Here is a 25,743-nt window from a genome sequence, read left to right as displayed (position 1 = left end):
CAAACCATTAAAAGCTCCATAGTGGTGTCTTCTTCATTTGTGTAGCTCAATTCTGGTTCAAAGTCAACGAATCTTTAATATCATTCAGATCCAAAATATTGAAATAAAATGTAATCCAACCTTCCAAACAAAACTCAATCCACAAACTTAATAAAATGCGCAACAAAACCTCAACAGCCAGCTTTAATCATAACAATTACAAACCTACACGATTCAATAACCAGCAATTTTTTTCTTCTCATAATTATAAGCGGCGCTATTGATTATTATGCTTCTTTTCTTTCAATCTCTTTTTTCTCTTTCTTTTCTGTCCATGTTTTTGTTTTGTTTCTTGCGCGTCTGAAACTGAGAAAACTAAGAAACTGGATCAATTAGCTATTTTTACATAAATCGATCTTTTTTTTGTGTGTTTTGCAAAAATGATTATATAAAGTCATTGCTGCTGCTGTAAAGAGAAATATGGAGAAAAAAATGTGTTTTTGGTGCAGAAAATTGATGATTTTTTAAAATGGAAATTGTGGATTAATACAAAGTTATTTTTGTAAATGAAATGATTTTGCGTAAGTTAAGTGAGAAAAAATTGTTGGAATGTTTGTTTAGCAATTTACATTATGGATAAATTGAGTGTTTGGGTGAATATTTCACTTACATTATATTGAGTCATTAATATTGAGTATTTTAATGCATATTGCAGCATTTAAAAGGCCGTTTATAGAAAAGCATTTGATTTAATTTTAATTGATTTTTAAGACAGTCATCTCCACAGCAAAGCAAACAGCAAGACTTAAACACTCTATTTAAAAATTGCGAAAATTATTGATTTTCTACAATTTGACATTGCCTTAGAATTGAATGTCTAGGACTTTTGGCAGGTAATGGTCAATGCTCCACCATTTGGGCCACTGATGCTATTTTACAGATTGATGTTATAATACCCAAAAATACTGTTATCAACCTGTCTATTGTTCTTATTCTTTATGACTTGATCCACAAATTCAGGCGGCACTAGCTTGAACAACATGATGCCACAAATGAAATTGAGTGCACCAAAAATAGAATGAATTTTTGCGTTTTGCTGTTAACCAGGCAATTAACCATATTATGAACATGTTAATTCTAGTTGATGAATATTCACTTGAAAACCAGAAATGAGTCGGCTTGAGCACATCCACGTCGCTATGATAATGCTAAGACTCGGGTATCAGGAGTGATACAATTGAAGGCGGTTCTGATTCGGAGCTTTTAAGACTCTACTAATATTAAAGCCAAATGGAAAGTTGGTAGCAGAGGTCGAAGCTTGTTTTTTCGGATAAAATTATTTTTGCATTTTTTGCCAGTATAATGTCATCTACAAACTGATGTTGCCTATTAAAACTGTACTTTGTTTGAAATACTAGGATTCTGCGTCATATTTGCTGAACTTTTAGCTTTAACAAGCTCGGAATTGCGCTTTAGCCGATTTCTTAGCCGATTGGCTAAAAGTCAGCTGAACACTCACTTAAAGCTGAATTTAGGGCTTAATAGACCTTTGAGCTTAGCAAATACGACTGAGAATTCTAGAATTTCATGTAGAGAAGCATTTTAATACCTGACATGGTTTTGAAATGGCTTCATCTCGCCAAAAATATAACAAATGATTTTAGCCGAAATAGCTCCGCTTCGTCTTTTGGCAAATCCAAATTTAAGCAGCTAACAATTGATTTTAATAAAAGAACTTCAGCATAGTCAAAAAAGCTCCATCATCTCCGATAGAACTTATTTCAGGTGACATTGGAGGGAGGCCATGAATCACAACTGATCTGTACGGCAAACAAAGTAACTAAGTAAGTCAAAGCTCCGTAGCAGATTCTTCTCCATTTTTGTCACTCTGAACCGCATCGTTAAGTTCAAGAATGATCAATATCTAAGGCTGACAATTCACATAAATTCCAATACAGATCTAGCACTTCATTGCCTCAGTCTAAATTCTTAAATACAAAGTTGTGTCCATCCATAACAGAAATCATCACTAAAATTGACCAATCTGTTGTATCATTACATTTAATAATTAGATATACACAATAATTGTCCAAATCTACATCCAATAGGTGCAAATCAAATTATGTCCATAATTCCATAAATCATCAATAATAATTGCAGAGTGTACAACAAGTTTAATATCAAGCAACAATCCTTTAATTTGTATTATTGTCGGTGACATATATGGAACAATATAAAGTAAAAATAAAATCGATAATCATGTCTACTTGCCAATACACAATTGTTTATAGATATTTAATATAGTCATTGGTTTACATACTTCAATATTCATTATGGCTGATAACATCTTCTATAAATTCACTTGATCTACTTCTTATTTTTAGCTATTAATGATCACATGTAGCTTTACTTCTTCTTTGTGCCCTTAATTGACTGAATTAGTGTTTAACAATGGAAGTTTTGACTTGATTAAAGTCAAATGAACCAAAAGGAAGTGACAATCATGATTTTAGTTCATTTAACCTTCTTAATTTCCTAATTTGGATGTTTGTTTACACTTAGCTGCTTATGAATGCAATGAATGGCTTTCAATTGTAACATAAATGTCAGATTGCTGATTAAAAACCACGCAAATGTTACAGAAATTAGCTACAAGCTCTTGGTAGCTTTTCATCTACTGCAACCAAAACAGAACTGAAAGATACTCAATAAAACAATATTTATCACTCAGAATAAAACGAAATAAAGCAAATTGATTCATCACTTTTGTAACATTTTCAGATAATGGATCGATTGATCAAATTATATCATCATAAATTTGGGTAATGAAATATGAATCGAATGACATTTGGTTTGCCGGAAAGCACATGGTAGAGGAATGGCACATTTTGGTGGTAAGCTTGGAATGGAACCAAATACGGCTTACGGTTTATGGCGTCACTGGGCTAACATGACTCTGGGCAAGACTCTAGCCATGATTCTGGGCTAACATGACACTGGCTATAAATCTAGATTATCATGACTCTGACCATGACTATGACCTTGACTCTGGACTAACGTGACTCTGGCCATGACTCTGACCATGTCTCTGGACATGACTCTGGCAATTAATTTGGGCTAACATAACTATGGCCGTGAATCTGGGTTAACATGACTCTATCCATGACTCTGGGCTAACATAATCCACAAGAGCCTTATCTAGACACAGAATCAGACTGCCATATGCTGGATTTACAGCCATTTCAATTCCATGTGCTTTCCGGTATTTCTCCTTTTTTCCAGCGAATTTCCTCGTTTTTCCACCAGAAATAGCAAAAAAAAACCATTGTCATGCAGAGTGATGAGTGTTGTGAGCCATAAAAAGGTTCATAAATTTTCTCTGCATCCTCAAACTTTCTTCTTTATGGCTTGCAATAAAAAAAATCCTCGAGATAAAATTTCATTTTTTCCTATTGAAGTGTCTGCATTCTTCTTTAATCTCATAGCTGATTGTACTATTATTAATCTGGATCGTAAAACTGCAATTTATCAAGTTTATTTTGTGCTTTTATATTGTATGCTTATATCTGCAACATTATGGATTATTTTGTTGTTTACTTTTTTGAGTGATTTTGACAATATTTTTGTTTGAACTTTTGAGGTGTCTTTGAGTGGCTATAAAGGTAATGGATTTGTAAGTGGGGTGAAGATGGGCTGTTGGCAGCTTAAGTGTAGCCCAGCAATTGAATTTAGGGTTTACCTCCTATTTGGGTAGAATTCTTCATTTTTATCAGCAGAGTTGTTAATACTTTACTGTCAATTGTGATCCATGGTCTCCTTAGAAAACACCTGGAGTTGACTCTTACTTACTTACTTACTTCCTTGGCTGGGGCGCACGGGGGCCCATTGCCGCGTTTAAAGAATGTCTGTAGACAGCTCTATCTTTCGATAACCTCTGCCAATTAGGGATATTGAGAACTCTAGCGTCCTTATCCACACAATCAATCCAGGACATTTTCGGTCTTCCTCTTGATCTTTTGCCATCCACAAAGTCTGCAAAGGTTACTCTATATACTGGGGCATCCTGTGGTCGTCTGTTCAAATGCCCTGCCCATCTCAACCGATTCACACGAAGAACAGTGACAATATCAGCATCCTGGAAAAGCTGATAAAGTTCATGATTATGTCTACATCGGTATACTTCACCTTCTTTTGCAGGTCCATAAATCGCTCGCAGTATTCGTCTCTCAAAGACACCAAGTGCTTCCTCATCTGCTTGTGTAGAATTCCAGGTTTCCGAGCCGTACAATGCAATGACCCGAATGAGCGTCTTGTATAGCATCACCTTTGTGCCTCTAGACAGACTCTTGGACGTAAAAAGGTGCTTTAAGCTGTAGTATGCACCATAAGCTGAGTGGATTCGTTTGCGTACCTCCATGCTGACATCTGCTGTGGTGTTAATAAAGGATCCGAGGTACTTGAAGTCTTGCACCACTTCGAATCTTCTGCCATTGACACTAAGATGACTGCCTACTTTCTGCTTTGTTCTGTCTGATGCAGCGACCATTAGAAGCTTAGTCTTCTCCTCATTTACCTTTAGTCCAATGCGTTCAGCTTCACGTTCCAGCTTCGAGTACGCATCCGTGATAGATCGTAAATTCCTTCCGACGATGTCAATATCATCTGCGTATGCCAGTAATTGAGTCGATTTGTTGAATATCGATCCACTAAGTTCCAACTGTGCCTTCCTACACACACCTTCCAGCGCAATATTAAAAAGCTTAGTCGACAACTCATCCCCCTGCTTAAGTCCAGTTAATGTCTCAAAGCTGTCGGATAACTGCCCTTGGACCTTAACACGACTCTGGACCTTACACAGTGTTGTTCTAAGTAGTCGAATCATCTTATGAGGAAATTGAAACTCGGTCATGAGATTCCACAAACCTTCTCTATCAACGGAATCATAAGCTGCTTTAAAGTCGATGAGCAGATGCAGCGTTTCCGTATTCTTGTCACTACTCTTCTGAATGATTTGTCTCACGCAATGTATTTGGTCAATTGTCGACCGGCTCTTCCTAAAACCCGCCTGAAACTCGTGCAGAAAGTCTTCGTAGAGAGGCTCTAGCCTTGACGAGAGAATTTTTGAAAATATTTTATACGCTGAACTTAACAGTGTAATGCCGCGAAAGTTGCTACATGTCAACTTACACCCTTTCTTATGGAGCGGGCATATGACTCCAACTGTCCATTCATCTGGCATTTTCTCCTCATTCCAGACTTGTACGATGATTTCATGCATCTTCTCCTCTAACATAGAACATCCAGTCTTAAACAGCTCAGCTGGTAAACTGTCCTCACCTGGAGCCTTGTTGTTCTTTAGTCTAGCAATTGCTTCACGTACCTCACTCAATGTGGGTTCAGGACATTCCTTGCCATCATTCCTCTCGTACAGTCTTGTTGTTCTGCTTTCTTGACAAGCTTCACCGACATTTAAGACCTCTTGAAAGTGTTCCTTCCATCTGTCCAATACTATAGTTTGACTGCAAAGCAGTTCACCATTCTTTGATTTACAGATAGCTACTCTTGGATGGAACTTTTTCCTTGCGAATTTGACAGCATTGAAGAATTTCCTCGACTCATTCATTGACTGGAGCTCCTCAATATCATCAAGACACTGTCTGTCAAATTTTCTTTTCTTACTTCTAAAGAGTTCTTTTTTGTTACGTTGAAGTTGCTTTATTTCTTCAGTTCGCGCCAGAGGGCGAAGCCGAGCTTAGCTCGCTATAGTCGGCTAAGATCAGCTAAAGTCGGCTTTAGCCGGCTAAAAAATTTCGTGAAATTTCGTTAGCTGGCTTTAGCTGGCTAAACTCCTCTTTAGCCGGCTAAAAGCGTAGCTAAAGCCGGCTAAAAAGAGAATTTTTGTCTTGTGAAGTTTAATGAAATTTCATACAAAAATTTCAATTTTTTTCTTTTTAGCCGCATAAGTTCTGTTGATAATTGCAGATAGAATAAAGAACAATATTTATTTCAACTCTATAAATATTAAAATACATTAAAGAGAGAGAAAGTACTCTCATACATTAATCATAAATAAAGAGAGAAAATATTCTCCTTTCAACACCCTAACTTATTTTATCTTCTTTACTTTAATTAATGGTGTTGCTCAATTACAGAGAGAAGGTCTCTCAAATCCCTAACTGCTTTTATACATTAGGATTGTTTCTTACTCCGACAACCTTTTTTAATGATCTAGCAAAATATAAAATAAACTCTATAATCTTTAACACTAATAACGTTATCAATATCCCAAGTTGCATCTTGTCGTTATCTATCAAAGTTATGTTAGTTTCATGATTCCTAGATCCTGTGTTGTCATCATTAGAGAAGAAACCCATTTTTCTACAACGATACAAACAGAAATGTTAAGTTTTAAAAATTGTTACAATATTTTTAAACTACTATTTCCTACTTTCAGAAAATTATTAAAATTAATTATCAACTTAATTTTCTTTTACTCTTTTCTTAACAAAGTACTGATACTTAATGACTATTAATGAATTGAAAAATACTTAATTTATACTAGACCGATGAACCGACGGTGCTTATTAAGCAATTCCACAGTAATTCCTTTCGTCAATAAATCCGCAGCATTTTCTTTTGTATTCACGTGGCATGTAGTCATCAATTTCTTTTTATCGCATCGCGTATGAAGTGGAGCTTGATATCAATGTGTTTTGTCCTATTGCTATACACATCATTATTTGCTATAGCAATTGCGCTTGTATTATCCACATAAATCACAGTCCCTTTTGTGATTATATTCAGCTCGCCAAGTAATTGTTTGAGATACATTGCTTCTTGTGTAGCTGCCGCTAGTGCAGTGTATTCCGCCTCAGTGCTGGACAATGCCACCGTTGATTGTCTCACAGCTCTCCAACTGATCGCTCCTTCACTCAATTTGAAGACGTAGCCGCTCACAGATTTTCTAGTTGAAGTATCAGCACTCCAGTCTGAGTCACTATATCCATGTAGATCATTATCACTTTTCTTGTATAATAATTTCATGTCACTTGTTCCTTTTAGGTATCTCATAATTCTTTTTACTGCTTTCCAATGGCTTTCATTGTGGCACTTATTGTACTTACTCACATTATGAACAGCATATGCAATATCTGGCCTCGTCCCTTGTGCTATAAAGAGCAGACAACCGACAGCTTCCTGATATGGAATAGTGTCATCATTTTCTTTACTTTCCTCCAATTTGATGGATACTTCACAAGGATTTTTTACAGGCTTGCACTCGAACATTCCAAATCGTGTCAATACTTCTTTGACATATATCTCTTGATCGATATATATTCCTTCGTTCTTTTGTTTTATACGGATGCCTAGGCATCCTTCTGCTGGTCCCATGTCTTTCATCTCAAATTTACTGCTAAGATCCTTAATCAGTTTCTTTAATTTCTTTTCATCCTTATAGAAGATTAAGAAATCGTCAACGTAGATAGCTATCAATAAATTCTCTTGATAGTAAATGCAAGGATCTAATTTCAAATTTACTAGACCAAATTCCTTTAAGGTCTCATCAAGTTTTTTGTTCCAGCATCTGCCAGCTTGTTTAAGACCATATATTGCCTTTTCTAAGCGACATACCTTTCCAGATCCGTCATCGAACCCCTCTGGTTGCTCGATGTATAGTTCCTCATCAACTTCTCCTTGAAGAAATGCTGTCACAACATCGAGTTGATGGATTTTTAACTGGAATTTAGCTGCCAATGCAATCAGCAATCTGATATTTTGATATCGCACTACTGGTGAAAAAGTTTCCTTGTAGTCTATCCCATATCGTTGTGTGAATCCTTTTGCTACGAGTCTGGCTTTTCTCTTTGTAATCTCGCCATTTGTGTTCTTTTTGGTCTTGAATAACCACTTAGTTTTTATAATCTTCTTTCCTTTAGGAAGATCAACCAGTTTCCAAGTATTATTTTTAATGAGCGATTCATACTCATTTTTCATCGCCAGGATCCATTCTTCTCTATCGCCTCTGGCATTTACTTCAGTAATACTTACTGGATCATTAAGAACTTCTTCATTATCGCATTTCATGGCGAATTCTTCATTTGAGATCATGACAAGTCGCGCGAAATTTAGCCCTAACCTTGTTTGGCTCCTCGTGGTTACGTTAGGCATTGGATATTTAGGAGTCACATCTGGGATTGAGTTTGGTTGACTTTTCGGTGTCAGACCACTACTCATTTGTGGCACTTCCACAAATACTTCTTCTTCTTCAGATTTAAACTCATCAACAGAAGATTCATCGTCATTTTTTGTGTCGTCATGTGTCTTAATCGGTGAGTCTCTTCCTTGACTTTCCTCATTGAAGTCAAGCTCAATCACACTCGATTCCTCTTCTGACACATGCAAGAATTTAACATTTCTTTCCACACATAATTTTCCAGTGTTTTTATCTACACATCGATATGCTTTTCTCGTTAAGTCATATCCGGTAAAAACCATTTCAACGGAATTTGAGTCAAGCTTCTTTCTTTTTTCTTTGGGAATCATCACCATTACAGGTGCACCAAATAATTTCAATTTGGTCATATCCACACGTTGCCCATAAAACTTCTCATGTGGTATTCCTCCGTGTACACTTGAAAAACTTCTGTTGATTAAGTAGGTTGACCAATTCACCGCTTCAGCCCAGAATTTCTTAGATAAATTCGCGTCAAACAGCAGACATTTTGTTCTCTCGATGATTGTTCGATTGAATCTTTCAGCAACTCCATTTTGTGCTGGCGTGTAGGCGCATGATGTCTCGTGTTTGATTCCACTACTCTTGCATAATGCCTCAAATTTTGCATTGCAGTACTCTAGGCCATTATCCGTCCTGAGTGTTTTGATTCTTTTTCCAGTCATATTTTCAGCATATGCCTTAAATTCCTTGAATTTGTCAAAGGCCTCAGATTTTTGTGCTAGAAAATATGTAAAAACAACACGACTATAATCATCTACAAATGTAATGAAATACTTAGCTTTGCTGAATGATTGTGTCTCCATTGGACCACACAAATCGCTATGAATTATCTGGAGAACTTCAGATGACGTTCTTGTTGATTTTGCAAATGGAAGGGCATGCTGCTTTCCTGTGCAACACACCTTGCAGCTCTTCAACACTTCAACGCCTTCGTTGAAATCTATTCCGTCAACCAGTCCAGCCTTCATTTTGCTCAAAGCTTGAAAATTGATGTGGCCTAACTTTCGATGCCACAACATTAATTTGTCTTCATCCTTAACTGATGACAGACACTTGTTGAGCTGTTGAGTTTCCAACTTGTAAACTCCATTTTCAGCCTTACATGTTGCTATGACTTTGTTATGAGCGTCTTTTATCTGGCAGCCTTTTTTATCAAATATTACACTGTTGCCATTTTCAACAATTTTTGAGACGGATAGCAAATTTGCATTTGCTTCTGGCACATGTAATACTTCGCTTACAGTCACATTTTCATTTGAAATTTTTATTCTCGTCTTACCAACAGCTTTGACATGCATTTTTTGATTATTTGCTGCTACAATTTGTCCGACGTTGCATTCATGAGAATCAAATAATATTTCATGATGTGGTGTAATATGAGCTGACGCTCCGGAATCAACATACCACATGCTCTGTTGTTTCGCGCACATAGCCGCGCTTTGCAACTTATTACGATGTGAAATAAGAAACGCTGACTCTTTATTGGTGGTCGTTTCAGATTTCTTCTTGGCCTTGCATTCTTTTGCAAAGTGACCTGACTTTCCACAGTTATGGCATTTTAACTGTGATTTGTCTTTCTTTTTGGAATCCTTACCTTTCTGATTCTTTCTCACAAATAAGGCCTTCTCACCAGATGATGAAGCTGATGCCGATGTGGAATTATCTAGTAACTTTTGAATCACATATTCTGTAGTTAGCTGCTTACCGCTGGCATCCATGCTTAATACTAGTGGAGCATACTTTTCACCAACTCCCTTCAGAATTAAGCCTATTTTATATGCTTCTTCCATCTTCAGTTTCGACGCTTCTAACCTGTTGAAGTAATCTGTCATCTTACTTACATATTCTTGCATATCATTGCAATCTTTTAAGAATAGACTACAAGCTCCTGTTAGCAAGCTTACTTGTCGCGGAAGTCCTGCGTCCTCAAACATATTTGAGAGATGATCCCACATTTGTTTAGCTGTCGATAAATTTGTAATGTGACACTGTAACACAGGCTCAACTGAGAGCGTTAAATATGCCTTTGCTTTATTGATTTTCACTACATCCTTTTCGGTGCCAGCGAGGCACTCTGACAAGTCTTTTATCACTAGGATGTTTTTTATCGCCTCCTTCCAGGCATGATAATTTTCACTGCCCTTGAGGCGTTCTACACTAATGTCACCAATTTTTGTGCACATATTTAACTTTTTAATGATTCTATCTTTTCACTTCACACTTAATTCACCTTTCTAATTGTTTAATTTCTAGGTACTTCGTTAACTTTCCCTAGACGCTGTAACTGTCTTTATATATATATATATATATTTTTTAAACTCACTGGTGAATTAACTTAACACAAAATAATTTCACTTTTAATTATTTCGCGTGTGACTAACTACGCTCTGCTACCATGTTGATAATTGCAGATAGAATAAAGAACAATATTTATTTCAACTCTATAAATATTAAAATACATTAAAGAGAGAGAAAGTACTCTCATACATTAATCATAAATAAAGAGAGAAAATATTCTCCTTTCAACAAGTTCGAGTCTCAAATTTTTTTTCTCTTCTTTTTTGCATTAAAAATTTTAAATTTATAATTTTTTGGTATTTTTAAATAGTAAATAGTAAATTTCAAGTATTTGAAGTGAATACTCATTCAAAATGGATATAAATCCTTATGATTAGTTCACTACAATACTTTACTATCAGAAATTAAGTTAATAAATTTAAAAATGTTTAAAAAAGTGCAAAATTCGATAATTACAATTTTTTGTAGTAAAATTTCATTTTATTATCAAAACAATGTACATTTAAAACAGAAAATATGTAACTGTTAACAGTTAAATTGAATTTTAGCATTTTATATAGTAGTTCTTTATCTATATATACAATTTCCTGTATTTCTCACCATATATTTTGAAGAAAATGAAAATTTACTGCCAAAATGTGAAATTTTTAACTTTTGGAAATTAATTTAACATTCCTGAAGGATTTTGATTGTAAAATATTATAATGAACTGATTAATTATGATTTATTTTAGTTTTGAATGAGCTTTTACTTCAGATACTTATAATTTCTGAATTAAATTCCAAAAAAATAATAATTTTTTTTATAAATTTAAACTTTTTAGGGTAAAAAAGAAGAAAAAAACAAATCTGAGTCTCGAACTTATGCAGCTAAAAAAGAAAAAGTTTGAAATTTTTGTATGAAATTCACAAGGCAAAAATTCTCTTTTTAGCCGGCTATAGCTGCGATTTTAGCCGGCTAATATGCGTTTAGCCAGCTATAGCCAGCTAAAAGAAAACAACGAAATCCGTTAGCCGGCTAAAGCCAGCTAAGGTTTAGCCGATTTTTAGCTGGCTATAGCGAGCTAAACATGAGTCGGCTTCGCCCTCTGGTTCGCGCTCTCGTTGTTCTCATATTTTTTGCCTCAATCAGTCTCTGAACAGCTTGCTTGCACTCGTCATCAAACCACTCTTTCTTTTCTGGTTGGTGGTACCCAAGGCATTCTTCAGCAGCTTGCTTCATTGCAATATGACAATCCTGCCATATCGTCAGTTCGCCATTTCTCTCCTTCAGTTGTTGTTCCACTCGAGCATTGAAATTTTCCTTAACTCTGTTGTTCTTGAGCTTTGTCACATCATACTTCTTTTGTTTTGTGCTCCTTATTCGTCCAATGTTGCTCAACCTAAATCGAATTTTAGCTCCAACAGCATAATGATCAGAATCATGGTGTTCGATGTCCGCTTGTGTGTATCTGAAGCTTCTTACATTCAGAATGTTTGATGCATGACGGTTGTCGATCAATATATGATCGATCTGGCACTTTTTCCTCCTCCAGGTGGACTCCAGGTTGCTTTACGGGAACTTCTCCGTTGGAAATATGTTGAGCTTATTCTCATGTTCATTGCGGCGGCGAATGTGATAAGTCTCAGTCCGTTTTCATTTGACTTAGGGTGAAGACTAAAGGATCCAATCGTTGGTTTAAATGTCTTTTCTCTTCCAATTTGGGCATTTACGTCACCGATGACAATCTTAATGTCACTTCTAGGACAGTTGTCATAAGTCCTTTCTAATTGCGAATAGAATGCATCCTTTTCATCATCCGGGCGTTCATTTGTTGGGGCGTATACATTAATAATGCTGATGTTAAAGAATTTTCCCTTAATTCTCAATACGCACAGCCTGTCACTCACAGGCTTCCAGTCTATCACTTTTTCGGACCATAGTGGATCAACAATGAAACCCGTGCCCCTAATCCTTTGAGTTGCGTTTCCGCTTGCAAACACCCTAAATCTACTGACATCCAAAACGTTGTTTCCAATCCACCTCGTCTCCTGGATTGCTGTGATGTTGCTTTTATAGTGCCTCAACTCGAGCACTAAAGCCTGCAAGGCTCCTGGTTGTGTGAGCGTTCTTACATTCCATGTGCTGAGTTGGAGATCTCCTGTCCGTTTGTGTTTAGCTGGGGTCGTCGTTGGTAAATCCGTCCGTTGTATATTCTTATAACGTTTCGTGGCTTGACATTTTTTAACGAGGGTGGGCTCGCCAGGCCTCACGCTCAAACTAACCTGCTCCGTTTGTACCGCACCGCTTGAGCGGATTGGCATAGCCAGGAATGCACCGCGGGGAGGTGGAAGTAGGTACTTGGGTAGGATAGGCTGAAGGGCGTTTTACACCTGTATTACGCGTCACTACCCTTTGCATCCCCTATAGTTGACTCAATCGGGTATAATTATCAGCTGAGAGGCTGATTACTTACCTACTGGAAACAAGGCCCAACTATGAGTCTAGGTTGCTATAAAAGACCATTCATCTGACTTTATTGATGACCGGATAACAAAGCCTGTACACATTCTCAGTTCTAACATCTAAATGGTATTTCTTCATTACCATCCTATGTCATTTTGCCTATCGAGCATCTGAACGCCTTTTCCCTAGTGGATTCCACCCAAATGCGGTATAACTTGTTTAATTAGGAGCATTTAAATATCTCCAATATCACAAATCGGCTAAACGATTAAAAATTCGGTTTCAGGTCGGCATGACTCGGACTTCAAGTTGTGCGACAAAAAATAAGAGGCTGCCCAACACTACCCTAGACCCTAACAAACTCACTCAAATAAGTGTGCTCATATGCATACTCAGATAGCATTATTGAGCATGCCTCATGTCTGTTCTAGAGAATCGATTAACAATGCAGCAAGAGTTTCTTCCATTAAGGCTATAATTGCTTATGTATCTTACACTACATGCTCTATTTAATGCAATATTAATTGCAATTTCCTTAAACCACAAATCATAATCCTTACTAAAGATTCCTTACCACAACTGCATCATCCATAATTCAAGCTAGACGACTCTTTATCATCCTCTTTGTTTCTCCAATTTCCTTTGTTTCTATGAGATACAGTATTAAAGATCCACATATGGACTACTAACTTATTTACTTTGCAATATTTCTGCTTAGTTGTATATCCATAAAAACTGTTTGTTTATACAAAAGAAGACAAAAAGGGATCTGACAGCTTAATATTTATGGCGTAAAGTTTTGAAGCAATAAAGTAACACGTTTGGATGTTGAGTAGCAAATTGCTTTATTTCTTAAGGGTCTCTTTTTTTATCTCCTTTTTTTTTGTTTGTCCAATCACAATTTTGATGATGTCTGCATCAATTTTCCTTGAATTAGATTAAGAAGTGTGAGGATACGGGTTTAATTAAGATGGATGTTGGATGTTGACGAGTGTTTTGGTCTGGTTCACAGTTTATGACTGTTTGTTATCAAATTGATGACAGTTGCAGTGATGTCTCAGTTTTAAGCTTTCATAATTGACGGAATATTCACAATTGTGTGCATATAGATACAAATAATGCATCTATAGCAGTGCTGCACAACCTTTTTTGTGGCATGGCACACCTGAGTGGCAAGCGCTGAACAAAACCGGACAGAGTATATGGTTCACTGCACACTAGAGTGTCGTGACATTCAGGTTGTCCACCACTGACATAAACCAGTGCTGCTCAACCTTTTTTGCAACATGGCCCAACTTGGTGGAAAGCCTCGACCAAAACAGCACACGGCATATGGTTTGTGGTATTTCTTACTGTGCCGCGGCACAAAGGTTGCTCACCACTGATATAAACCAGTGCTGTCCAACCTTATTATGCCATTCCACAGCTCAATGGTAAGCCTTTATCGAAACTGAGCTCGGCTTAAGGTTCTAGGTACTTCCAAAAAATCGGCTGCATACTAGAATTCCGTGACACACAGGTTATCCACTACTGAACCTAACAAGTACTGTTCAAACATATTTGAGCCATGGCATACCTTGATCGTAAACCTTGATTCGCACACAGCATACAGTTCATCGCACTTTCAAAAAGTTCCTAATGTACCGCATCACACAACTTGTCCACCACTGACCCAAACAAAATCCCATACACATTTTATGATCACAATTTATGCATAACCAGCTTAATTTATAATTCCAAAGCACAAAAATATTTTTTTTATTTCAGTTTTACATTCCATCGAGAGCATTTAAATCCACCACATTATTATAAAAGACCAAACCATTTATTATTTAGTACTTAACCATCATATGCACACCCATGAGTCCATTGCAATATTCAAAACCGATTAAATAACAACGAAAAATTATCACCCGACAATGATCTAAGTGATGTAAAGTTGTGGCTATGAAGTGGGACTAGAATTTGTGCATGTACATTTCGATTAGATCCAGGGGTGGACAACCTGTGTGTTGCGGCACCTAAAAATTCTTGAAAATGATATGAACCGTATGCCGTGTGCGGATTCGGTCGATGCTTAGCACCAATGTGTACCGCAGCACACAGGTTGCCCACCACTGGATTAAATGGAAAGTAAATGTGTGTTAATAATTCACACATGATTGTATGTAGGCAAATGGGAAGAAAGGAGGCTCACTGACATTTTTCGTACATAACAAGAATTTCATCATGACTGCATGTATATGCTGTGGAGTTTTAATCTCTATAAATGGACAGTTTACGCCCGCTACATGCTCTTATGGTTATAATGTCAGTAAAAACTGTTTTTATTTTGAAAAATGCTTCTTGGTATTTGAAATGGATGTATGTGGAATTTCGAATTTCTCAAGCTTTAATCGATGGTCGGTAAAAGTATGTTCAATTAAAATTGTTAACTAATAAGTTTTGTCTGGCTTTTTGGGGTTTTGTAAAGATTTGGATAGAGCTTGAAGTTACTTGGATTTTGTATGGAAAAAGACAGGCTATTGGATTCCGAATTCAAGTCGACCTCATTGTTTGTAGAAAGATTGACTTTGAGTTCTGGATTTGAGTAATAAAGACTAAACAGGAATGAAACCAAGAAATGTTTCTGAACGAGAAATGGAAATCCTTTCTTTCGAGTTCGAGCAATTATTGCAGGCCTGAATTTTCTGCTTTTTACATGCCGAAACATGCAGTTTTCGGCTGTCCCTTGTATTCTGTCCATTGCTGCAAACCGGCAACTTTTGTCTGCAGATCTGCAATTTTGAAACAGTATCAAGATTATTTCCAAAACATTTCAAATTTTAAAACTCATCGCTTTCTCCCTGACTGAACTCTTGATGATTGGTGGACCTGCTGCTAAATGTTTATATCAATTATAACAATTTGAAGTAGAATTAATCCACTCTTGTATTTAGCTCTACAAATTGGAATGTTCAAATAACTTCATTAGTCACGATGTTTTAGATCAATTTGCTACTTGAGTACTTAACATCACTTATGAATTCCCCAATATCACATGCTTATGTTGAATTATATCGATTAAACATTTTGAGATAAATATCCCGAGCCAATCCCGAGCAACACAAATGAAAAATGCTCCGACCAGACTCGGTCATAGACACAATTAATAGATCCATTAATCCACCAAATGAAATCCAGTTAAAATAGAAGAGTTCATAACAGAACTCTACATAATAGAGTTAAGCCCGAAAGGCACATGCCATTAAAATGTCTAATAATCTGACCCCAGGCCAACATAACTCTTGTCTAGTACCTGATGTCAAGTTCAGTTAAATCATGCCTCAATCCAGATTCATATTGACTTGAAGCCAGTTTTTAGCAATTTTATGTCGTGTATTTTTGGGATCAGTTTCAGGTGGCATCTGAGTGAGGCCATGGATCATACTCGATCTGTACGGTCAGCGAAATAAATAAGTAAGTGTTTCTGTGAACGGAGCTTTTTTCATTTGTGTCGCTCGGCACATTCCAAAAGATAAAGCTCCAAACTCACAATTCCAACAAAAAATCAACAAAAATCTTCATCACATCACCAACAACAATCAAAATAATCCAGGAAGAATCAAATCAAATAACCATCCACAGTAACACAACACCGCACAAGACGAAAGTAATTTTTAAAAGAAAGTTCACAATAATAAAGTAAAAAGTGCACTCACATACCAATAATCAATTTTCACATCACCTTCAATTATTCGATAATAATATTTATATCCAATTCTACGTCATCATGATATTGCATGTGGTAATGATCATATAAGGCATGAGAACTCGAGTAAATGAAAGCAAAAATCCACTTCTCTATTCTCTGCTCTAATATGTATAACAAGTAATGGCATGCAATAGCAACAGCAGCTGATTCCTGGGCAAGTTTTTTTGCTTTTCTTGCTTCCAATACCTCTAATATTCATGTCTGTCTTGTTTCCAAGGTTTTTTTCTGTTTCTTCTCAATCTGTACTTTGTAGAAATTGTTTACACACATACACATGCAGTCAGTGCTGTGTAGTGGAAGGCGGGTGAGTACAAAAACAAAATATGTATCGGAATTACCTCAAATGCAATGCTTTGTTTCTTGCTACAGTTGCTTATTTCGGGGGCAGGCTATAAAAACGAATGAATTTGATCGAAATATAATCAGTTCCTTCTTTCCTATTCGATCGAACTATTCTCAAGTCTTTTAGTAATTTTTTTTTAGTCTTTATTTCGTGTGTGAAGGCTTAGTGAATTAAGCAGTTTACCGAGAGTCTTTATCTTTCAATCTTATCTATTAAATTAGAATAAAAATTTAAGGAATTATGTTCCGATTTGTGAGTGTCAAAATTTGGATATATTCATGTCATTGGAATATTAATTGTTGTGGATAATTTGGATAGACTTAAAAGTGACATAAAAATATTAAAAATTTGAAAAAAGCTCATAAAATTGAGTTTGTGAATTTATGTGGCTGCTAAAAAATTGAATAAATGAAAATACAGCATCTGCAAGTGGATTTAATGATGGATTTTGAATGGATGAATACTCAAAGCTTAAAGAAATGGATCAGCATAAGATATTGTTCAAATTGTCGAAATTTCTCATTTGCATCAATTTGTTATTGATTTGCAACAACAATATGAGCTTTCTTTGGTGTTTAATTGTTAAGATTTCGTGCTTCATCAAGCCAGGCAGTCGATCAAAATGAATTTATTTCAAAATTGCATACCAATCGATGATTTTAATTATTTGAGTTCATTAAAATTGTGATAAATCCAGCCAGAGTTGACAAAAATAAGCTTCAACCCGTTCCCGAAGGTCATTCCCGTTTCCGTTCCTGATTCCCAAAATTTCACGGGTACGGGAATACTGGAAACCCTAGTTGTAATGTAGTTTTGTCGAATGTAAAAGCTTGGCTTGTTCTAACTAGAGTAATACGAGCTAAAGTATGCTAGGCTGAATTGTGCTTGCTCATAGACATATTTAGTAAAGTATTCTCAATTTTCTGAAGTTAATTATGAGCAGAACTCGAATTCAGTCCAATTTTTGAACTGAATAGAGTCAACATAACTGATTCGAACTGGTTCGGATCCCACTATAAACTGTAGGTCTAAAAGGTGTGGTACAACAGATTTAAAATCACAGTGCCTCCAGCTCATAAGGCTGGGCCCTTCAATCATTATATTATAACATAACTGAAGCCAGATCTACGATGCAAATTCCAAATATTTTGTATTCCATACGAGTCGAATTTAAGCTTTGTTTATGAGTATACTCATTGCATGTCAAGGAAAGCAGCTAAGTGATGCTTCATTTACTGTTCTTAATCATTCTGCCTATGTGATAGCACACAGAATACAATGTAAAATGTAAAAAATACAGTAAAGTTATTTATAAAATAGATTTAAATATAGGCAGTAGTTTCTAAATGGCAAGACATGCATTGTCTTTCGTAGAAATCAGCAAGCTTGTCAAAACACAAGTCTTATTTGCGCTTTTCCTGATTTTTTGCTCCTACAAGATGTTATTGTCTAGTTAATGGTATCAAATCATCGGATTATAAGAGCATATGAGCCACAAAACATTCACATTAAGTAAAAAATCCATAAAAAAGCACTAAACTTAATGAATATTTTAATAGCAACATCCGAAAGTGCTTAATTCATGCTTAAATATTGCTGCAAATTCTCACTTGAACTTCAAATTCCAATTAAGTCAATCAACTTTCCTACAACAAATATCCCCCAAAAATACATCCCTAACTAACCCCATTTCCCATTCTCAAATCAGATCGTTCTCACAGCCCTCGTGGCACTTTCTGGCGCCCAAAACTACAAAGATCCAAAGCACGCCGCCATTATCAGCGAACAAAGATACTTAAGTGGTAACGGACAATTCGGTGCCGCTTATACACAAGAAGATGGAACTGACTTCAAAGAAGAAACAGACGAAGAAGGAAACAGACGTGGTGAATACAGCTATGTTGATCCAACTGGTCAAGTTCGTAAAGTTTCATACGTTGCCGGCAAAAATGGGTAAGTTTATTACTTTTAAGTGATGCCTGAATGTCATTGGTAGTGGGTCAGTAGTGATACGATAATTAATCATCTGCTGCAACTTCATCGTATTAAGCGAGAGCAGTTAAAAAAACTATTCATGCACAACAGCCAACAATTTTTGTTGCTGTATGCTTTTGAACGGAGAAATAAGCGAGAGAAGTTTGGAATGTAATGAAGCATAAAAATTGCCATTGCTTAACTTTTTTTCCATTTTGCATGTATTTTTTGTGTAGCTGTTAGTTTAATGGCTGTAGCCCACAAAAATGTGCAATGCGATAGCAAATTGTAATAAATTTAACACTGTTTCAAATCTACCGCAAAAAAATTGTACATTCGTACACTTATCCAGAGCGTAACTGCTAGATATTTTGCATAATTAATTACTTTTTTTTTATTTCCATTTCCTGAATTTGTGTCTCATTTTAAAAATTGCATTTTACAGATTCCAAGCTAGCGGTGATCATTTACCAGTCGCACCACCAGCACCACCACAACAAGCACCACAACCACAATATCAACCAAACTCAAATGCCCCAGCATATAAAGATCCATATGATACATCAAGCCAATACGATGATGGTTCATATGATGAACGTTGGAACAATCCAGGTTATCGTGGTGATGGACGTCAACAAGCTCCAGCTCCAGTCCACCGACCAGCACCAGCTCCACAACAATCATATAACTATCAAAATCAACCACAACCTCAATATCAGCCACAACCCCAATACAATCCACAACCCGCTCCAGCTCCACGTCAACAAAACTACAATGTCCCAGCACCAAACTATGTTGACACAACACCAAGTCCAAATCGTTTCTTCCCACCAGGCAAATTGAGCCTTAATCGTACACCTGATGGTTATTCATTCTCATTCAATAAGTCTTAAATGTCCTCTTACTCTTTATTTCATGATCTTTAGACATTTTCTCGTCCTATTCACCATATACACATCATGTATAGACTTTTTTTATTCTATTCTATTCTTAGTTTTATAATTTATTTTATATTAGAGTCATTTGTGAGACTTTATAGTCTCTGCAAGATGAACATACTTTTTGAGATTAAAAGAAACTCTCCCCTTGTGGTGAATTTTTGTCAGATTTTCATACATAACCTTAAAATCCAGATCCTATACCCTGAAGAATATCCTGAAAATATCCATAATTCTGACGAAATTCCCACAAGGAACCAAACATACGCGGAGCAAATTTTTTTGTTCAATTTTGAGAGAGAATTAATTAAGAAATTCAACAATTGAAAGCTTAATGGTTGCTGAATGATGATGATTAAGTCATGCATTTAAAACGAAGATTGAGTCATCATTTAGTGAAAATTGTGAAATCTAAGAGATCAGTGATGCAGTATGGTCCGAGTGGTATATCATCCTAGCATGCAAAGAGAGTCTGTACTCACAAGAGCAGGGTAAGGTGAGAGCAATGCTTACGAGCAGTAGAAGTGGAGTGATTAAACTGTCGAGAACATGCTGGAGTGATGCAACTGACAGTCATGTGACACAGCAAGGCCCTAGCATCATGTTCTCTTAAGAGCAGCATAAGATGAGAACAACTACATGAAAATGCTTACTAGAAGAAGCGACCAAGCTCTTGAGAACATGCTCATTGTCTGTTAGAGTCATGGAACTGACTGTCATGTGATTGTATACCATACAGCATGTCATTGGTTCCATTTCTCGAGCTACACAATATGTTCTAGGTTGCCATATTAACGGTTAAATGCTAGGTTGCCCTTACGTCATCATGACAGTTGAGCTCGACTCAATTTTACGGATCATCGCATTATGCCGCTCGGATTCATTGCTGCATGTAAAATCCAACCTTACCCATCAAACCCCATCACTGATCCCAACCATAAATCGATCCATTGCCTTCCATTTTTCCTCCTTACTCTTCTGCACCTTCGTCACTATTCTTTGCTGTATAATCTATGTCTATGTCTGTTACTATTCCTATCATGCTTTATTCCATTTCCCTCTTTTCCTGGATAACACTAAAAATTCTTTCCCATTTTTAATTTTTCTCAACTATTGCCTGTTCCTACTTTTCCTGACTGACTATATCTCTTTCTCTATCTCTATCTGTAAATTCCTTTCTCTCGATAACAAGAAAAAAAGAATAAGAAAAAAAATACAAAAAAAAAATATAATAATACTCAAGTCAAAGAATGAAAAAAGTAATGAATTAAAAATGCAATTGTAAATAGAGATTTCTTATAGCGAGGAAATAAACATTTGTTGATATTGTGATAAATAAATCTGCTGATAAAAATGAAAAAGTTTGTTTTTGGTATTTTTATTGCTTTTCTTACAGGATATAACCGAATATAGGGAAATAAATCAAGTTTTTGAAATATGAAGATACAGTGCTTTAGTTTTGGAAGTAATTGAATAAATATTTGAGTTTTATTGCTGGTCATGGTACTTTGGCTGTGATATAACATTGGTTCAACTAACTTGCTGCAATTTGGAATGAATTTTGAAGGAAGTTGTAAGGAAAACATGCTGGAAATTAGCTTTAACCTCACGACAATGTCAGCATTGCATTTAGCAGCCGGTGCTGGCGATAGAACCGGCTTTAGGTGACATCTAAGGGAGGCCATTGATCACACTTGATCTGTACGGCCAACGAAGTAAGTAATATGCTCATTGCCTGCAGAGTTTGACTCTAACGCTCTTCATATGTAACTCAAAAACCTCAAGGATGCATATTGGATTAAAAGACCAAGCACAGAGAGTCATTTTAATCATATAATACTCTTTGTCCTAAAAATTTGATTTTACCATTTAAGCTATTCAGCACGATACTGCAACTAACTGCATTCTTCTATAGTACTTCCTCATAGAACCCATTTTACATCCACAAGCTATGATTTATGAAACACAAGCAATCACTTTGATTGATGAAAAACTAGCGAAAAACTTTATTCATGATTCAAATGTCAACCGGTTTTTAGTTCTTTTCAATTTTTATTAACAAAAGGATATCTCTCGACTGTATTTCCATGAAAAATCTTTTCTGTTTTTTTATTTATTCATTCATTCATCAGTGATGAGCAGCCTGAAATGTGCCGCGGCACACTAGAGTGTCGCCGAAAATTTTTTGAAAAATGTCATGAATCGTATGCCTTGTGCAGATTCGAAAGAGGCAAACCATCAAGATATGCCGCGAAAATTCAAAGGTAAGAAACCACTGCACTGCCATAAATAATCAGAACAAAAGATAAATCAAGTGAATATGTATGATTTAAGCGAACTTTGGCACAGTTTCTATTCTATTTTGAGTGTAATATTCGTAATAATCAGCTTCACTTTACTTGCGATTTCAATCTCAAATACTTACTTACTTACTTCGCTGGTCGTACAGAACAACTGTGATTCATGGCTTCCTCAGATGTCGCTAAAGCTGGTTCTATCGACGACCTCCGCCTGTCAATCGCCAATACCAAATGCAATGCTTTCTCTACCGACAGCTTCCTTCCCGGAGTTTTTTGATCTACCACGAGCTCTTTTTTTCCATTTACAAAGTCTGATTTAAAGATCTTATTTAATGGAGCTTCTACAAGTTTTCTAATAACATGTCCAGCCCATGTCCGGAGTCTGTTTACTTTGAATGACAAATCCTCTCAAATAGGATCCATTGAATAAGATATTGAAGAATTTACCAAAAGGGTACCGATAGGGAACAGATAGAACACAGATAGAACACCAACAGGGCACCGATAGAGCACCGATTGAGCTCTGATAGGGCATCGAAAGGGCACCGATAGGGCACCAAGAGGGCATCGATAGAGCATCGATAAGTCCCCTTTTAACAGTATGATGCATAATTGCCCTGATGACATCGAGGCGTCAGATTACAACCCTTGCTTACCTATTTTCACAGATGTAAGAAAATGTGGATCAACGCAATGTGCAGCTCGGGTATGGCAAAAATAAAGCGTTTTATCAAGAGCAGAGTAAGCTATGGCCAAGCACGAGAACATGCTCAAATAGTATACTTAAGAATTCCACATTCATGAGCACTTGATGCATTTTGCCTGCTAGAGATACTAAAACATTGTATATCATATAAACTACTCATTACCATTGCATCACTCCATAACTTCCCATACACATAACAACCCATCACACTTCATCCAATTTCCATCACAAAATCCACGTTTTGTCGCCAATCTGACAAAGAATAATGATTGCAGCAACTTCAAAGAAGGAAGGAAGAAAAAACAGCATAAAAACAAGCTCATTAATTACAACAAATAAATCATTGTAAACAAAAACACAAGCTCCATAAAGACGTACATGTGCCGCAGCTCAAATTAAAATACGGAATTACTTGAAAGTGAAAATAAATTTTTTTTTTCTCTCTTTTGCGTTGGCTTTTACAGCACCACATTCGATTCTGTTACAGCAGCATTTCATCACACAGCTATTAGGTGTGTAAACTGTGTACATGCGGCAATCTTTAGTTCAAGGTCAATCATCGCATAGCTTAATATTCCAATTCCTTGTCTTTAAATATAGGTGATCCACGTGATGCAATGGCATTTCCTAATTAGAGACTGACATGATTTAAGACATAAGAAATTAAAATTTATAGCTTCTTATTTTGTTTGGCTTAATGAGTTCTGATTATGTTAACTAATTGGAGATGCTGTAGACATTTTGTGCTAATTTATGTGTAAATTGAATGACTTGGCGTGTGCTAATTTGACAGCATTAAAATTAGAGTCAGAATGACTTTTTATTATTTTTTGTGTGCAGAATGTTTTGGGTATGTCAAGGATTTATAGTCAAGAATTATCATTAAAACCTGTTTTATCGTTTGCAATTCTACATCCTAGAATTGATCTATTTTAAGTATTAGTCTAGTCATGGATAATTGTTGTTAAGGGAGCGCCAATAAGCTTCATTGTTGAATTCAAAAGCTTTGTGCTTGCATGCTTAATATTAGACTTTCTATTCTGACTAGAATACAAATTAATAAGGGATTACTAATCAGACCAGCTGGTTAATTGAGTCATTTGTCGACTAGACTATAATTAGTGGACATTTAAATCATCAATGAACTTGATCATGCAATGAAAGCTGTCTGTTGCGAAGTGAACTGATTTTATAGTCTATTAATCAAGTTATAGTTCCTGATTTACAATGTATGATGTGATGGTATAAAGTAATAAACAGGCTTTCACGACAATCAGGAACGAGATGAGAAATTGATGTCTAGTCTTGCATCCTGTCCCGTGTCTCGCCTTGGATCACATTCCATGTCTCGTAAATCCTACGGAACTAGGAATAAGTAAAGACCTGAAAATTTGATAGAGGTGTCAAAAGACTGCAAACTACTTGGCAGAGCAAGCAACAGAATCAGACGGCTTCTGTTGTAACCTAAACTCTGCAGAAAAATCAGGTTTCGGTCGATGAGAGTCTGGCCTGAGTCTAGATTGAAACGAAAACGGCCCCAGATGCTTATTTTTTCGTAACTTTTAAGTCGTTTGTTTCCGGGCTAGTTGTCCCCTATATCAAAACAGAACAATTGATTTACAGAATTTCCTTCATTTAAACCAGAAATACCCTCGCTCTCACTGATTGTACTTAATAAGCAAGTAAAAAATGAACAAGCCGTAACAAGTCAATTGAAATAAGGAAGGGCCCTAAGGAGCTTAAAAATTGTATGCCCAAAGTCGACTTGGATTCTTTATGGAAAAGTGAACAAACTCTTGCTGTTGAGTGTTAAGCCCTAACATAAAAAAAGCATGCTCACATAAATCAGCATACTCAAAGCATGTTTTTTTCATACAAATGTGCATGCTCACAAAAGTGAGTATACTCAGAGTATGCTCTTTGTCTGTTAGGGTAACTAGGGTTCGACAATTGCATGCAAGTATGCGCATACAGATACAAGTCTTGCATACAAGTGCAAGAATTTACATAAAATTGCGCATACTTCTATGCAATTGTCGAACCCTAGTGTCAAATTAAGAATTGCCAATAAAAAAATTGGTCAAAAGGATTTAGATGACTACATGCTGACCATGAACAGATGAATTCCACCCAGAATCAAGCAGCAAATACCTCCTCATCTATTACAACATTGTAATAAATTATAAATTTCCTAATAAAAAATATCCAACAGCAGTCACAGCAAAATAATTATTGACACTCCCCGGACGACCATGACTTAAATTCTAAACTCCCGTCCAGCAAACGCCAACCAATTTATTATTAAAAATTTTTTATGCTTCATTTTTAATCCATCGATGATCATTTATTGTTATTTTTTACTCAACGTCTCATTTTACACAACAATGACTGTCGAAATTTCAAAACCCAAATTGGAATTGAAAATAATATCCAATTTATTCACTTACCTATAACTTGCAATGAGCAAGCAAACGTTGATTAGTCAATTAGTATGACATAAATAAGCGTAAAACCTGTTTCAATAGAAAGAGAGCAATAAATGTATAAAAAAAAACCTGAAATGCGGCAATTTTAATGTGTTACATATTTTATGCTTCCTGACTCTCGCTTTTATTGCATGATAATCAATTGCATTTTGCTATGGAACAATAAGATGTGGGGATTTTATATGTTGAAATTTTTGCGGTGTTTTGTATACAATTGGAATGTGATCGAGTGAGCTTTTAATTGGTGGCTTATCATGACTGGTAATGGATACATATGTATATGA

General features: G+C 36.1%; 3 protein-coding genes across 3 annotated transcripts; 1 reads left to right on the top strand and 2 right to left on the bottom strand.

The window, feature by feature from the left end:
• Positions 1 to 433: 433 nt before the first annotated feature.
• Positions 434 to 5,602, bottom strand: LOC139100339 (uncharacterized). Its single transcript, XM_070652961.1, has 3 exons — positions 5,167 to 5,602; positions 4,391 to 4,641; positions 434 to 445 (listed from the first exon to the last, which is right to left on the bottom strand). The coding sequence occupies exons 1-3, from the start codon at positions 5,600 to 5,602 to the stop codon at positions 434 to 436; spliced, it is 699 nt and encodes a 232-aa protein (XP_070509062.1).
• A 6,407-nt stretch (positions 5,603 to 12,009) lies between these two features.
• Positions 12,010 to 12,816, bottom strand: LOC139100318 (craniofacial development protein 2-like). Its single transcript, XM_070652944.1, has one exon. The coding sequence runs from the start codon at positions 12,814 to 12,816 to the stop codon at positions 12,010 to 12,012; it is 807 nt and encodes a 268-aa protein (XP_070509045.1).
• A 4,321-nt stretch (positions 12,817 to 17,137) lies between these two features.
• On the top strand, positions 17,138 to 21,328 carry LOC139100610 (cuticle protein 2-like). Its single transcript, XM_070653294.1, has 3 exons — positions 17,138 to 17,307; positions 18,764 to 19,008; positions 19,475 to 21,328. Exons 1-3 carry the CDS (start codon positions 17,296 to 17,298, stop codon positions 19,920 to 19,922), a joined length of 705 nt encoding a protein of 234 aa, XP_070509395.1. The 5' UTR covers positions 17,138 to 17,295; the 3' UTR covers positions 19,923 to 21,328.
• Positions 21,329 to 25,743: the final 4,415 nt, after the last annotated feature.

The sequence above is a fragment of the Chironomus tepperi genome, unplaced genomic scaffold (genome assembly GCF_022539635.2).
Source record: "Chironomus tepperi strain 1889 unplaced genomic scaffold, CSIRO-AGI_Ctep_v1 contig_8, whole genome shotgun sequence".
NCBI lineage: Eukaryota > Metazoa > Arthropoda > Insecta > Diptera > Chironomidae > Chironomus > Chironomus tepperi.
The sequence above is the reverse complement of the archived record's forward strand: the minus strand, read 5'-3'. Positions and strand labels throughout refer to the sequence as shown.

Coding starts and splice junctions, on each gene's coding strand:
- LOC139100339 (XM_070652961.1), bottom strand. CDS start 5,602: ATGAATGAGTCGAGGAAATTCTTCAATGCTGTCAAATTCGCAAGGAAA. Junction 4,642..5,166: donor CCCGCTCCATAAGAAAGGGT/GTAAGTTGACAT, acceptor TGGCATACGCAG/ATGATATTGACATCGTCGGA.
- LOC139100318 (XM_070652944.1), bottom strand. CDS start 12,816: ATGCCAATCCGCTCAAGCGGTGCGGTACAAACGGAGCAGGTTAGTTTG.
- LOC139100610 (XM_070653294.1), top strand. Junction 19,009..19,474: donor TACGTTGCCGGCAAAAATGG/GTAAGTTTATTA, acceptor TGCATTTTACAG/ATTCCAAGCTAGCGGTGATC.